General features: G+C 43.1%; 1 protein-coding gene across 1 annotated transcript in view; it reads right to left on the bottom strand.

Moving 5' to 3' along the window:
- Nucleotides 1-14393, bottom strand: part of GASK1B (golgi associated kinase 1B) — a 99847-nt gene extending 85454 nt beyond the window's left edge. Inside the window, exon 1 of the mRNA XM_073644846.1 lies at nucleotides 13057-14393. Within this exon, the coding sequence (XP_073500947.1) occupies nucleotides 13057-13954 (898 nt within the window). The 5' untranslated portion in view covers nucleotides 13955-14393. The remainder of the gene's footprint in view (nucleotides 1-13056) is intronic.
- Between the last annotated feature and the right edge of the window lie 238 nt (nucleotides 14394-14631).

The raw sequence follows: 14631 nt of genomic DNA, 5'->3' as shown, positions 1-14631 counted from the left end.
GAGCTAGATGCAGAAAAAAATTATATTCAATTTGCAACCTGCTGGAGGTCAGTATAGAAGGACTAATAGAACAAGTCCCACACACTGCTAGAAGCCCAAATATTTTTTCAGAGCTAAATGAAGAAAAAAATTATTTTTAATTTGCAACCTGATGGAGGTCAGTATAGATGGACTAATAGACCAAGTCCCACACACTGCTAGAAGCCCAAATATTTTTTCAGAGCTAGATGCAGAAAAAAATTATTTTTAATTTGCAACCTGATGGAGGTCAGTATAGATGGACTAATAGACCAAGTCCCACACACCGCTAGAAGCCCAAATATTTTTTCAGAGCTAGATGCAGAAAAAAATTATTTTTAATTTGCAACCTGATGGAGGTCAGTATAGATGGACTAATAGACCAAGTCCCACACACTGCTAGAAGCCCAAATATTTTTTCAGAGCTAGATGCAGAAAAAAATTATTTTTAATTTGCAACCTGATGGAGGTCAGTATAGATGGACTAATAGACCAAATCCCACACACCGCTAGAAGCCCAAATATTTTTTCAGAGCTAGATGCAGAAAAAAATTATTTTTAATTTGCAACCTGATGGAGGTCAGTATAGATGGACTAATAGACCAAGTCCCACACACTGCTAGAAGCCCAAATATTTTTTCAGAGCTAGATGCAGAAAAAAATTATTTTTAATTTGCAACCTGATGGAGGTCAGTATAGATGGACTAATAGACCAAGTCCCACACACCGCTAGAAGCCCAACTATTTTTTCAGAGCTAGATGCAGAAAAAAATTATATTCAATTTGCAACCTGCTGGAGGTCAGTATAGAAGGACTAATAGAACAAGTCCCACACACTGCTAGAAGCCCAAATATTTTTTCAGAGCTAAATGAAGAAAAAAATTATTTTTAATTTGCAACCTGATGGAGGTCAGTATAGATGGACTAATAGACCAAGTCCCACACACTGCTAGAAGCCCAAATATTTTTTCAGAGCTAGATGCAGAAAAAAATTATTTTTAATTTGCAACCTGATGGAGGTCAGTATAGATGGACTAATAGACCAAGTCCCACACACTGCTAGAAGCCCAAATATTTTTTCAGAGCTAGATGCAGAAAAAAATTATTTTTAATTTGCAACCTGATGGAGGTCAGTATAGATGGACTAATAGACCAAGTCCCACACACCGCTAGAAGCCCAACTATTTTTTCAGAGCTAGATGCAGAAAAAAATTATATTCAATTTGCAACCTGCTGGAGGTCAGTATAGAAGGACTAATAGAACAAGTCCCACACACTGCTAGAAGCCCAAATATTTTTTCAGAGCTAAATGAAGAAAAAAATTATTTTTAATTTGCAACCTGATGGAGGTCAGTATAGATGGACTAATAGACCAAGTCCCACACACTGCTAGAAGCCCAAATATTTTTTCAGAGCTAGATGCAGAAAAAAAATATATTCAGTTTGCAACCTGATGGAGGTCAGTATAGATGGACTAATAGAATGATGCTATGCCCAAAAGATTTTACTTCACTAGGTGCAGTAAAAAAATTGGTATTCTATACACAGGTGTTATATCTTGCAACACAGATAGGCTACTCCACTTACTAACACACTCTGCAATAGACCAAAAAGGATTAGCTTTGCTAGATTCAGCCAAATGCTGTGAAAAAAACTTGCACAGCACTGGCACAGACCTGCCTGGCAAAAACTGATAGGAACTCATGTAACCTAGTCCTGAAAAGGACTCCAATTACAATTAGTCTTTACTCCCACAACCTATCTATTTAAGAGCACAGACCTCCCTGATAAAAGTCGTAGGAAATGCTGTAACCTAGTCCTTAAAAGGACTGCAATCACAACTATTCCCTACTCCCAAGCTATCTGTATATTTGTGCGAAAATTGGCTTGAAATTACCAAGGTATAGCGCACACAGCAACAGCGGTGCCGTCTAACACGCAGCTGCAGCAGTGAGAAAATGGTGGCGACGGGGAAAATGGCTTGGTCTTATAGGGCAAGGACATGTGACATACACTGCCAATGACACATGCCCTTGCTTGTGTGAAAAAAAGCACTTCGCTCCGTGTGTGCGCTGCTGATAGGCTGACAGATTGCACCTCCCCACTGCAAATGCGGGAAAGAGAAAAAAAAATGGAGATCTTCATTGTTCCTGCAGAGATCCATCCCCTGCCCCTCCCCCCACCCCGCTGTACACTCAAACTGCGTATTAACATTAATTTTCATCATTACTGAGAAAAAATCCAGTTATGATTTTGGTGCACAAACAGTTATCGAACATAACCTCGAACAGCCGAATTTTTCTCAAATTGTTCGTGTTCGCCGAACGGCTCGAACACCGCCCAAAACAGCTCGAATTTGAGATTGGCGAACAGTTCGAGTAGAACAACGCTCATCTCTAATTGGAACAACACAAAAAAAAACAGAAAAAAAGGCAAATTGGACATTATTTCACACAAAACCCCAAAAATGGGCTGGTCAAAATTGTTGCCACCTTTCCAAAATTGTGGTTAAACAAATTTGTTTCAAGCATGTGATGCTTGTTGAAACTCACCTGTGGCAAGTAACAGGTGTGGGCAATATGAAAATCAAACCTGAAACCAAAAAAAAGGGGAGAAGTTGACTCAATCTTTGCTTTGTGTGTCTTTGTGTGCCACACTAAGCATGGAGAACAGAAAGCGGAGAAGAGATTTGTCTGGGGAATTGAGAACCAAAATTGTTGAAAAATATCAACAATCTTAGGGTTACAAGTCCATCTCCAGAGATTTGATGTTCCTTTGTCCATGGTGCGCAACCTAATCAAGAAGTTTATACCCCATGGCATGGTAGCTAATCTCCCTGGACGTAGACGGCAGAGAAAAATTGATGAAAGGTTGCAACGGAGGATAGTCCAGATAGTGGATAAGCAGCCACAATCAAGTTCCAAAGAAATTCAAGTTGTCCTGCAAGCTCTGGGTGCATCCATGTGAGTGCGAACTATCCATCAACATTTGAATGAAATGAAACGCTATGGCAGGAGACCCAGGAGGACCCCACTACTGACACAGAGACATAAAAAGACTAGACTTCAGTTTGCCAAAATGTACGTAAGTTAAAACCCTTCCGGAAAAGCGTTTTGTGGACAGATGAGACCAAGATAGAGCTTTTTTGTAAAGTACATCATTCTACTGTTTACCAAAAGCAGAATGAGTCCTACAAAGAAAATAATGCAGTACATACAGTCAAATATGGTGGAGGTTCAAAGATGTTTGGGGTTGTTTTGCTGCTTCTGACACTGGGTGCCTCGACTGTGTGCAAGGCATCATGACATCTGAAGATTACCAAAGGATTTTTGGGTTGCAGTGTCAGAAAGCTGAGTTTGCGTCCTAGGTCATGGGTCTTCCAGCAGAACAATGACCCCAAACATACTTCAAGAAGCACCCAGAAATGGATGGAATCAAAGTGCTGTAGAGTTCTGAAGTGGACAGCAATGAGTCTGGATCTAAATCCCATTGAACACTTGTGGAGAGATCTTAAAATTGCTGTTGGGAGAAGGCAGCCTTCCAATATGAGAGACCTGGAGCAGTTTGCAAAAGATGACTGGTCCAAAATTCCAGTTGAGAGGTGTAAGAAGCTCATTGATGGTTATAGGAAGTGATTGATTGCAGTTATTTATTCCAAAGGGTGTGCAACCAAATATTAAGTTGAGGGTGATAACAGTTTTGTCTGGCCCAATTTTGGGGTTTTGTGTGAAATTATGTCCAATTTGCCTTTTTTTTCATTTTTTTTTGTGTTGTTCCAATACACAGAAAGGAAATAAACGTGTATAACAAAACATGTGTAATTGTAATAATTTTCTGGGAGAAATAATTAGTTTTTATGGAAAAATTTCAAGGGTGCCAACTCTTTAGGCCATGATTCGATATGTATAAGTTTAGTTGGCAGTGGCGTAACTATAATAGGTGCATGACTTGCAATCACACTCGGGCCCTGGAGCCTAGGGAGGTCGAAAAGGCCCCTTTTCCTCATATAATAAGATTATTACTATTAAATACCTGTTATAGTTGGGGCCCTGTTGGAGATTTTGCATTGGGTCCACAATCTTTAAATGACATCACTGTTAATTGGGTATATACTTATAGTACGATGTTTCTCAGAATAGAAGTAGGAGGATTGGATTACAATTATCAGCCTTATCAGCCTTTAATGATGCATTCCAATGGCTTGATACAAGCACAGCCCCAGCTCACTAGGATGAAGGCAGAGCAAACACGCTCTCAGAATTCCTTTTAACATCAGTAAACAATATAAACAGAACATTTTCTGAGAAAAGTCTTACACTGCTATTTACTTATCAAATATACAGGTTTTAGCTGTATATTACTTTACTAGCAACTATTTTGTTTGTTTACAACATTAAAAGCTTCATCAAGGGACCACAAAAACAGACCAAGTACTCTGATGACCAAATCTTATAAAAAGGAGTTGTCCAGGTAGGACAACCCTTTAGTAATGACAGACTGGCGGAGCATGCCTTTTATGGCCAATGCTCCACTCTGGCAGGACATCTCAGTGCCCCATTCTTAGGTCTGGTGGAGCTGACAGTATTCGATCAGAAAGTTCACGTATCCTGAGAATGTTGGGATTACCATGCATTTTTTTGGGGGGGGGTTCAGCACTGGAGTGGTGCAACTGATGTAAGTTCCCTGTCTCTAGTATCATACATACCAGTTGCCGACGTCAGCTGTTCCCAGCACCGCTACGGTCCTGCATTGCCATCTTCTGACTGACTAGAAGTTAGAGGTCACAGTCACAAGTTATCAGAATAAGTCTGTGACAGTCTCATTCTGGCTCTCATAGTCCTGCAATGACTTATGACTTCCAGATCCCCCAGCAAACACTGGAGTGATCCGGCAGGTCACAAAGTGCTGGAGACCAACCACAGTAGCGCCGTGAACAGATGAAAATGGCAGCTGGTAAGTATGAGACTAATTGCAGGGATCTTGGATTAGTGACACTACGGCTGTAAAATAAATAAAATAACTCTGGAGTGGTGCTTTAAGGAGTTCACACAATTCTGATTTTATGGCCAATTTGAGTGGTTACGCCAGTACTAGAAGTGATGCCATATTGACTGTTTTGCATGTAACGACTGCAGCCAATCGCTTGCCTCAGAAGGTGAGGTTTACATGTATGGCATGTGACCACTCCTGCAAGTGATTAATAGATCAGATGTCATCACTTCCAGTACCAGTGGTGAGGTAACCGTGGAGCGATCAGGGATACGATAGTTAAGTATTGGTTGTTTCTTTATTTTACAACATTTCTTACTCTTTGCTCACTTTTTATGATCATGGAAAACCCCCTCTATAGCCATTTTCTTAACAATTCTGTACTGGCTAAGGGGTTAACCTATAATCTATTATTTTTTTCAAACTCCGTTTATCTGGCGAACGCCTTATGTCATTTTCCTGCCACAGCTGCTCCATAATAATTGTGTGTGTCTGCACATTGTAAAGTAGGCGGTAGTTCAGTGCTGCCCATGTGATAACTGTGAACATAGGCGGATTATAATGAGGGCAATCTGGGCTACCGCCCGGGGCTCCGGGGTGTCTATGGCCAGATTGCACTCATTATAATATGTGCGGCACCGTGGCACATACCGGCAGACAGTGGCGTGGGGGCCCCGGACGGCTCCCCCAGCAGCGGCGCACGGCCACTACTTCTTCTTCGGCCGGGCCAGCACTGCAGCTGTTAACTTCCCGGTGCTGGCCCGGCCGCGTCACTGCTAGGAGAAACCGCCCTGTGCGCGGTCGTGTCTCCTAGCTGTGACGTCACGCAGTGCACGCCCGGCCTGCACTGCTGCACTGGAGAGGAGCAGGAGGACTGGAGCTGGAGGATGGTGAGTGAGAGTGTGTGTGTGAGTGTGTGTGATTGAGTGAGTATGTGTGTGCTGGCAGATATCATTGTGTAATGTCTGTTTATATGTATTTTTGTATGTATATGTCTGTATATGTTTGTGTGTGCGTGACTGCGTGCGGCCTCCCGCTGTGTATAGTTGGCGCCGTACGGCCTCCTGCTGTGAATAGATGGCGCCGTGCGGCCTCCTGCTGTGTGTAGATGGCACTGTGTGGCCCCCTGCTGTGTATAGATGGCTACGTGCGGCCTCCCGCTGTGTATAGATGGCACCGTGCGGCCCCCTGCTGTGCATAAATGGCACTGTGCGGCCTCCCGCTGTGTATAGATGGCTACGTGCGGCCTCCCGCTGTGTATAGATGGCACCATGCGGCCTCCTGCTGTGTATTGATGGCGCCGTGCGGCCTCCCACTGTGTATAGATGGCTACGTGCGGCCTCCCGCTGTGTATAGATGGCACCGTGCGGCCCCCTGCTGTGTATAGATGGCTATGTGCGGCCTCCCACTGTGTAGAGATGGCTATGTGCGGCCTCCTGCTGTGTATAGATGGCTACCTGTGGCCTCCTGCTGTGTATAGATGGCTACGTGCGGCCTCCCGCTGTGTATAGATGGCTATGTGAGGCCTCCTGCTGTGTATAGATGGCTATGTGCGGCCTCCCACTGTGTAGAGATGGCTATGTGCGGCCTCCTGCTGTGTATAGATGGCTACCTGTGGCCTCCTGCTGTGTATAGATGGCTACGTGCGGCCTCCCGCTGTGTATAGATGGCTATGTGAGGCCTCCTGCTGTGTATTGATGGCACCATGTGGCCTCCTGCTGTGTATAGATAGCTACGTGCGGCCTCCTGCTGTGCATAGATGGCTACGTGCGGCCTCCCGCTGTGTATAGATGGCGCCGTGCGGCCTCCCGCTGTGTATAGATGGCTACGTGCGGCCTCCTGCTGTGTATAGATGGCTATGTGCGGCCTCCCGCTGTATATAGATGGCTGCGTGCGGCCTCCTGCTGTGTATAGATGGCGCCGTGCGGCCTCCCGCTGTGTATAGATGGCTACGTGCGGCCTCCTGCTGTGTATAGATGGCTATGTGCGGCCTCCTGCTGTGTATTGATGGCACCGTGCGGCCTCCCGCTGTGTATAGATGGCTACGTGCGGTCTCCTGCTGTGTATAGATGGCTACGTGCGGCCTCCTGCTGTGTATAGATGGCTACGTGCGGCCTCCCGCTGTGCATAGATGGCGCCATGCGGCCTCCCGCCGTGTATAGATGGCTACGTGTGCTCAATATTGAGTCATACAATTATTGTAAGGCTAAGTGCCCACGATGCAGAAATGCTCCGGATTTTTTTTGAGCGTTTCTGCATCTCGCTGGCAGAAAAAACGCATGCAGATTGTACATGCGTTTTTCCTGCCAGGGACAAGCGGATGTGAAGCGTTCTTCACATGCATTTCCGCATGAGGGTTGTCAAGCGCTTTCCAAGCGATTTTAGCATCACTTGAAAAGTGCTTGACAACTTGGTCACACTATATAAATCAATGCAACCGGCATGGATTTATATAATGTGACCGTAAAAGAATGGTAAAAAATAAATATATACTTACCTTCTGATGGCCTGCCGACGTCAGCGGTCGCGTGACCCGTCACATGACTAAATGACGTCACGGCAGGTCCTTTTCAGACCATCGCGAGCTGCCGAAAAGCCAGGACGCATCGGATAAAGACACCGGGGGCCATCAGAAGGTAAGTATAATATTTATTTTTTATTTTATTCTTTTTTTACAGGTTCTATGGTACCCGGGTCCGGAGGAGAGTCTCCTGTCCTCCACACCCGGGTACCATCCGCACATTGAAACGCATGGAATCCGCATGTACAGATGTAGTGATGCGGATATTATGCGTTCCAATACAAGTCAATGGCGGCGAAACGCTGCGCTTCTGCAAAATAATTGGTAGTGATGCGGATTTTTCCACAATGATAATCCGCAGCGGAAATTTCCACAGCATGTGCACAGCACATGCGGATTACCATTGGGGAACATGGCAGACCTTCTACCAAGCATTTTTTAAGCGTTTCTGCAGCGGAATTGCCGCTGCGGAAATGCTTAAAAAACGCATATTGGGCACACAGCCTAAAAAAAATTATTATATTTAATATTGTGCCAAATTAATTTCACGTGAACTATCACATGATCTATCACAGGGGATCATGTGACATGTGATACTTCAGGTGTGTGTGGTGTGGGGGGGAGGCCGCGCCTTCTAAACTGCCCGAGGCCCTTGCTACTCTTAATCCACCCCTGACTGTGAGCTACATTTCCCATAACCCCTTGCTTCCTCTCAAGGCTCCCTGCTCTCCCCAATGCACAGATAACATTAGCTACTCCTCCAAACTTCTCTGTGATCTGCTATGGCAGCAAGAGCAGAGCCGACAGGAGGAAACATTCTTGTCTATCCCTAACACTCTGTGTAATGATTTCTAATCCTCCTTCTTCAATTTCTGCATGTGTTATAGGTATATTCTCCCAATGTGTCCTCTCCTGGGTCTAAAAACGATCCTTATTGTCCATAGCAGTCAATCACAGCACATATTTCATTTCATCAAAGCTGTTTAGAAAATGAAAGGTGATCTCTGATTGGTTGTTGTGGGCAACAAAGACAGTTTCTCTTTTAGACCATATAGATAAATGAGGTTCCGTTTATAGGTAGCAGTGTCTATTATGACAAATATGGGCTTAAAGGGGTTGTCTGGTCCAAATCGATAAGTCAGCAGTCATTCTGTGTGACTGCAGACTTACAAATCCCCCCAACTCATGCACTGTGTGCTGCGAGGATTCACTGGTTTCTGACCCGGGGTCTGGAGGGTATGCATGAGTTAGACATACTCCTGGCCAGTGGGCGCAGACTCTCTTCCATACACTTGTATGGAGCAAGGCCATGCCCTCTAGTTGTCCACGCCTATGTCACTAGACGGGGTGCAGCACTCAATACATGTGTACAGTATGTAGAGGCCATGCCCACAAGACGGCTTCTGCCCTGGAGTATGTATAACGCATACATACCCTCCAATCCCGACTCAGAAACTGGCGAAACCACACAGCGCGCAGTGCATGCATTGGGGGATTCATAAGTCTGCAGTCATGCAGAGTGACTGAAGACTTATCGATTTGGACCGAACAACCCCATTAAATAATCAAGCTTTCAATGAGAAAAACTTTGGTGGTTTAGTAACTGATACTTCCCTCTATCACGCAGCTGAGCAGTGAAGCCAGAGAGGATAGTTTATCCTTTTAGGCTATGTGCCCACGATGCAGAAATGCTCAGGATTTTTTCCTGAGCATTTCTGCATCTCCCTGGTAGAAAAAAACGCATGCGGATTGTACATGCGGATTGTACATGTGTTTTCCTGCCAGGGACATGCGGAAATGAAGCGTTCTTCACATGCATTTCCACATGCGGGCTGACAAGCACTTTCCAAGCGATTTTAGCATCACTTGGAAAGTGCTTGTCAACTTGGACACATTATATAAATCCATGCAACCGCCATGGATTTATATAGTGTGACCCGAGAGAATGTCAAAAAATAAAAATATATTTACCCTCCGATGGCCCGCGCTGTCTTGCTTCACCGTCCTGGCTGCCGGCAGCGGTAGAGTGAAGGACCTGCCGACGTCAGCGTCGCGTGACCCGTCACATGACTCTGACGTCAGCGCAGGTCCTTCAGTACATCGCGAATTGCCGACAAGTGAGGAGGAGCGTACCGCGGGCCGCCAGAAGGTAAGTATATATATATTTTTTTATTTTTTTTTACAGTTTTCTATGGTACCCGGGTCCGGAGGAGACTCTCCTCTTCTCTAGACCTGGGTACCATCCGCACATTAGAATGCATGGAATGCGCATCTACATATACAGTGATGCGTAATCCATGCGGTCTAATGCAAGTCAATGGCAGCGAAAACGCAGCACTTCCGCAAAATAATTGGTAGTGCTGCGTTTTTTTCCGCAATGATAATCCGCAGCGGAAATTTCCGCAGCATGTGCACAGCACATGTGGATTATCATTGGGGAACATGGCAGGCCTTCTACCATGCGTTTTTTAACACCTTACAGTAGAGGGCGAACGTTACCCATGTCCAGCTTGTGCAGTTAGAACGGTGCAATGATGCATGTGCCAGAAGATAGCCACTACAGAATAGCTGGAATCTACTGAGCATGTGCGACCTTGTCATGCAATAACTACAGGACATATTCATAGACAGCTATGTAGGCTAGAGCCTAAGACTTGTGGGTTGTCAATGAGTAGCAAGCACGTTTGGTAATTTACTGTATTTGACAACTGGCTGCAGGAACGTCCTTCCACTGCTTTGCCCAGGGTTGCCAACTGTCCAGAAATTCCAGGACAGTCAGTAAAAATAGGGCACTTTTTTCCTCAGTCCATAAAAAAATTGATATGTCTGTGATTTTTTGGAAGCTGAAGAGACTTGCACAGATTTTTATGACCCTTTTACAGTTCACAGTAAATGCAACTTTTGTCTTCATATCTGAATTATGAACTGTGGATATGTATAACTTATTATAATGATTTATTATGGTCATCGAATGAGTCCGTAAAAAAGTTGGCTGTCCGTGATTTTTAGAGAAACTGTCCAGAAAAAAATTAAAAACAAAGTTGGCAACCCTGACTTTGCCTGCTGGAGGACAGCAGGAATACTACATCCCAACCCATGACTAAGCCTAATGTCCTCAGTTAACTGATTGCTTCAGAAACATGCAGGAAATCCTGTAGACTGACATTGTTAGCAAGTTTATCTCTTGCTTATCATCCAATTTTAAGCTTATTGTTCTCTAAATGCTAAGCCATGTTCACATGTGACAGATGGGTGATCAAAGTACAGTACAATGCAAATACGGCTGATTTCACAAGTCTGACGACGTTCAAGGTTCTAGTGCGGACCACAAAGTCTGGATCGGATATGGGTCCCTGACCCTGACTAAACAGCCTTACATATACCTACGTGAAACCCTTAATGTAGTAGTAGAAAACATAATTCACTTGTTATTGTAATTTTTTCAGTATAATGCAGCAAAAAAGAATCCACAGTGCGTGAACTAACCGTAGGCAGGGCGACGTTATTTCAGATTTTCTGAAAATTTGCAACAAACTACAGAACAATGCAAAGTACAGAACAATGCAAGTATGTAGGTTTAAAAACAAACACATTTACGTGTGGCAGAAAAATAATCTGCAGGGATATTAGGGACGATTTATTACTGAATTTTGCCATAGATTATAGAGATCTGAACCACATTTGCAACAAATAACTTAATCCATCAGTAGAAAAATCAACAGATTTTCAGAAGATTTGCTGTGAATTTTAATGGTTCTGAAATGTTATCAGAGAATAAGTCAAGTATATGACAGCTGTATTTAAAGTTGACTTTGGAGCGTTCATGATATACATGGCAGTTTTACAAAGCAGCAATAAAAAAAAAAAAAGTAAAATTCTATTGGGCCAAACCTCCATATGATACTTTTTTTCTGGCAAATGTATTTGGACACAAACACAAGTGTGACCTCCTCCACTGGATGCAGTATTATGGGGCTCCTCTTATATATGGCACCATCGAGCAGCACATAAAGCACCATCGAGCAACACATATGCCATACACAGCTTTGGCCCTGTTCACAGCATGTTGTGGTCCACTCACTGGCTTATACCCGGAAAAAAAGTTCCAAAAGTACATGCCAAGCGTATTTGTATGATTCCACTTACCCAACAGAGGTCAAAAGAGTACCCTTCTTATATCTGTCAGGACGTTATACCTCAATATACATTTTTATATTTTGGTACAGAATGGCATAGAAGAATATACTATTCCATATATTGGTATATAACTCCAAACATATATGCCAAGTATATCCAAAAAGCCCCATTCATCCAAAAGAGTGTCCTTCTGGCCACTATTGGGCTAGTATCCATTGGTATACTTGCAGTATCTAATAGTGTAGTGGAAGCTATTTCATACGATGGTATACAGTAATAAAATGTATGCTGCACCATATACTTTTTTCTCTCAATGTAAATCTAAGGGCGTTTCCTACTGTATGCCTATAGAGTAGGGAATGCTGCAGCCATCCATTAAAGGTATACATGGGAGCATTTACCAGCATCTAACATTGGAGGTACATGTCAGGAAGATGTTCTCTGACAGAAGGCTCTGACATATGGCACTGTGCAAGGAACACAGTGGTCTTTGACTTTATTTGTAAAAAAAATAATATATTGCATGATACACTTATTTTTCCAGTGACTCTCTGTATAAAAATCATTGTCAGCTCAGCTCTATACAGGTGAAAAATGGCATACCAAATTATACTATTCCTGGTATACCGGTAAATTATTTTTGGCCTTCATTAGGTAAATGAAATCCTATGGATATGTTTAACAAATACACGACGGATGAAAAACACTCATCAAAATTCATCTATTTTTTTTTTGCAAAAAACCCCCTAAAAACATCTTCTTCGAATATTTTTTGTTCTTGTCAGTAACTTTCAAGACCTCAGCTTACCCAATTTAACTTTTTAGAGTGAAAATTGTAATATTTATCATAATATTGATAAACACACAATGACAAAACAGAGAGAACACTCCTACTTCATGACGAGTAACACTGATACATATTATTCACTCCATATTCATTTATATTAAGTTTTAAATGTTTTTACAAGTTCTCCCAGAAATCATATAATTTGCAGAAGAACATGAAATAAATTCTGACGTAGTCCTGACTCCCTAGAAAATATCACTTTCCCCAATCTAAAGGGATGATCCTTGTCTTTTATCTCCTGCCAACATATCAGATTAGCTATTTGGAACTTTATAAAAGCTGCTGTAATAGGAGCCATATGCTATGTCATCCAGCTTTCCCATACGCAGATATAAACAGGAAACAAAATTATTTTTTTACTCCTGGAGTGTAAAAGGATTTTTATGCTCTGCATTTTTTTTGTGAGCAAACCTCAACAATTAGATATGTGAATTAATCTGAGATAATGCATTAAGGGGTCTAAATGTAGATTTGACAGGTGGCAGTAATACATCAAATTCAGGAAACCAGAGCCACACCACAATAGAACAATACATCCTCTTACCTTGGGCGAACTCAAACTTTCTGCTCACAGATGGCAGAGTTCGGTTAAGCCCCAGTATCCGATCCAAGTGGAAAGCAAACACTTCACTCATGTCCAAGGGTCTTCTAACAAGACCACAAATTCCTTGGCACCCTGAGAATGGTGTGGATGGAGCAGGATTTTTCCTGGATGGGGTTTCGTACTTGAGATATGCTTGGTTAGAAGGCAACTGTGTTATTCTCTGTATCCTTGTGTCAGCTAGGAACTTCATTGCCCTGATGTCTTCATCACTAAACCACGGAGGGGCACGATCACTGTAAATCCGAATGTTACTCTGGTGACTATCCCCCCTTGCATCCCTCAATATGATTTCCCCTGTGTCCCCAGATTTATGAGTTGGGGCTCCTTTATGTATATACATTTTCATATGTTTGTCCTCAAGTCTACCAGTGTCTTGCTGCATCCTGTAGCCCAACTCATGCTGTCCAACAACCCCAAATTTCCTCCTCTTCTTTGGTCTCACTGTTCCCCTGATGTTGGCTGGTTTGCTCCTCTTGGACCTCAAAGTGATATACACAACATTTGGCTGGAGTGTTGTAGAACTGTTGAGAGCGCCTCCAAGTGGCTGGGAATTTTCAACATAAAAAGTGTTTTGTTCCAAAAAATTCCTCTGCTGCTCAGAAACTCCATCTCCATCTGCCTGATCAGTCCTCCTAGGATCTTTATAGTGTGGGAAAAAATTACCTGCCTGGGTCACGACAAAAATGCCATAGAGCAGACAAGCAGCGCAGACCAGCAGCAGATTCCTTCTGCTCTTGGGACGTCTCCCAGCCCAAGTCCTAAAAATCCAGGAGCAGAATAATAGTATGAATGAGCCTCCAAGTGTTCCTGGGCGAGTAGAGGTCATCTCTCCAGGCATCCTACATAGTGACAGCTGCTAAAAAGCTGGTATCTCCTGCTGGGATCTTGCATGCTGCTTAGAAATACTGTATGAAGCAATGGAAGTAGACTGTGCTGAGCCTGAGAACAGGAATGTGACTGTGACCCTCCACTGCACAGAGACTTCTATCAACCACCACTAGGGAAGTGAATGAATGGAGACAACTGTGTAAACACAGAGAGGAGGAGATCTCCAGTGCAAATGTCAGGGGCTGCCTTCCTCGCAATTGTTATACCGAGCTCTTCTCTGTCTTGCCAGCAAATGGCTCTGTGCATTAAGAGTTAATTCCTCAGCTCATGATGAGTATCATCCTATAAAACTATGCACTAAGAGCTGACAGTAACTATTATATAATAGCCTAGGAATTCCAGAGAGAATTAGAAACATGCTTGTGCTTTATTATACTTAGATGGAAAAAATGTCTAAACACCCCAACGCCCTTATTTCCTAGGAAGCGTCTTAAATGGCTATGTGCCCATAAAGTTGTTTTTTTTTAGTTGGTTTGAGCGGGTCTACTCGGAAAAAAAAGTTACCTGAAAAAAAATTATCAAAAATCACTTGAAAGACTTTTCCTTTTTGAACACCACAAAAAAAACTCTGTGTGCATATAGCCTGACAATGACAGGTCTCAATGATCAGTTCATTTCTGATCCATT

This window comes from Phyllobates terribilis, unplaced genomic scaffold, assembly GCF_046119375.1.
Source record: "Phyllobates terribilis strain yellow unplaced genomic scaffold, ASM4611937v1 Scaffold_1__5_contigs__length_1240528914, whole genome shotgun sequence".
NCBI classification, from domain to species: Eukaryota; Metazoa; Chordata; class Amphibia; order Anura; family Dendrobatidae; genus Phyllobates; species Phyllobates terribilis.
The sequence above is the reverse complement of the archived record's forward strand: the minus strand, read 5'-3'. Positions and strand labels throughout refer to the sequence as shown.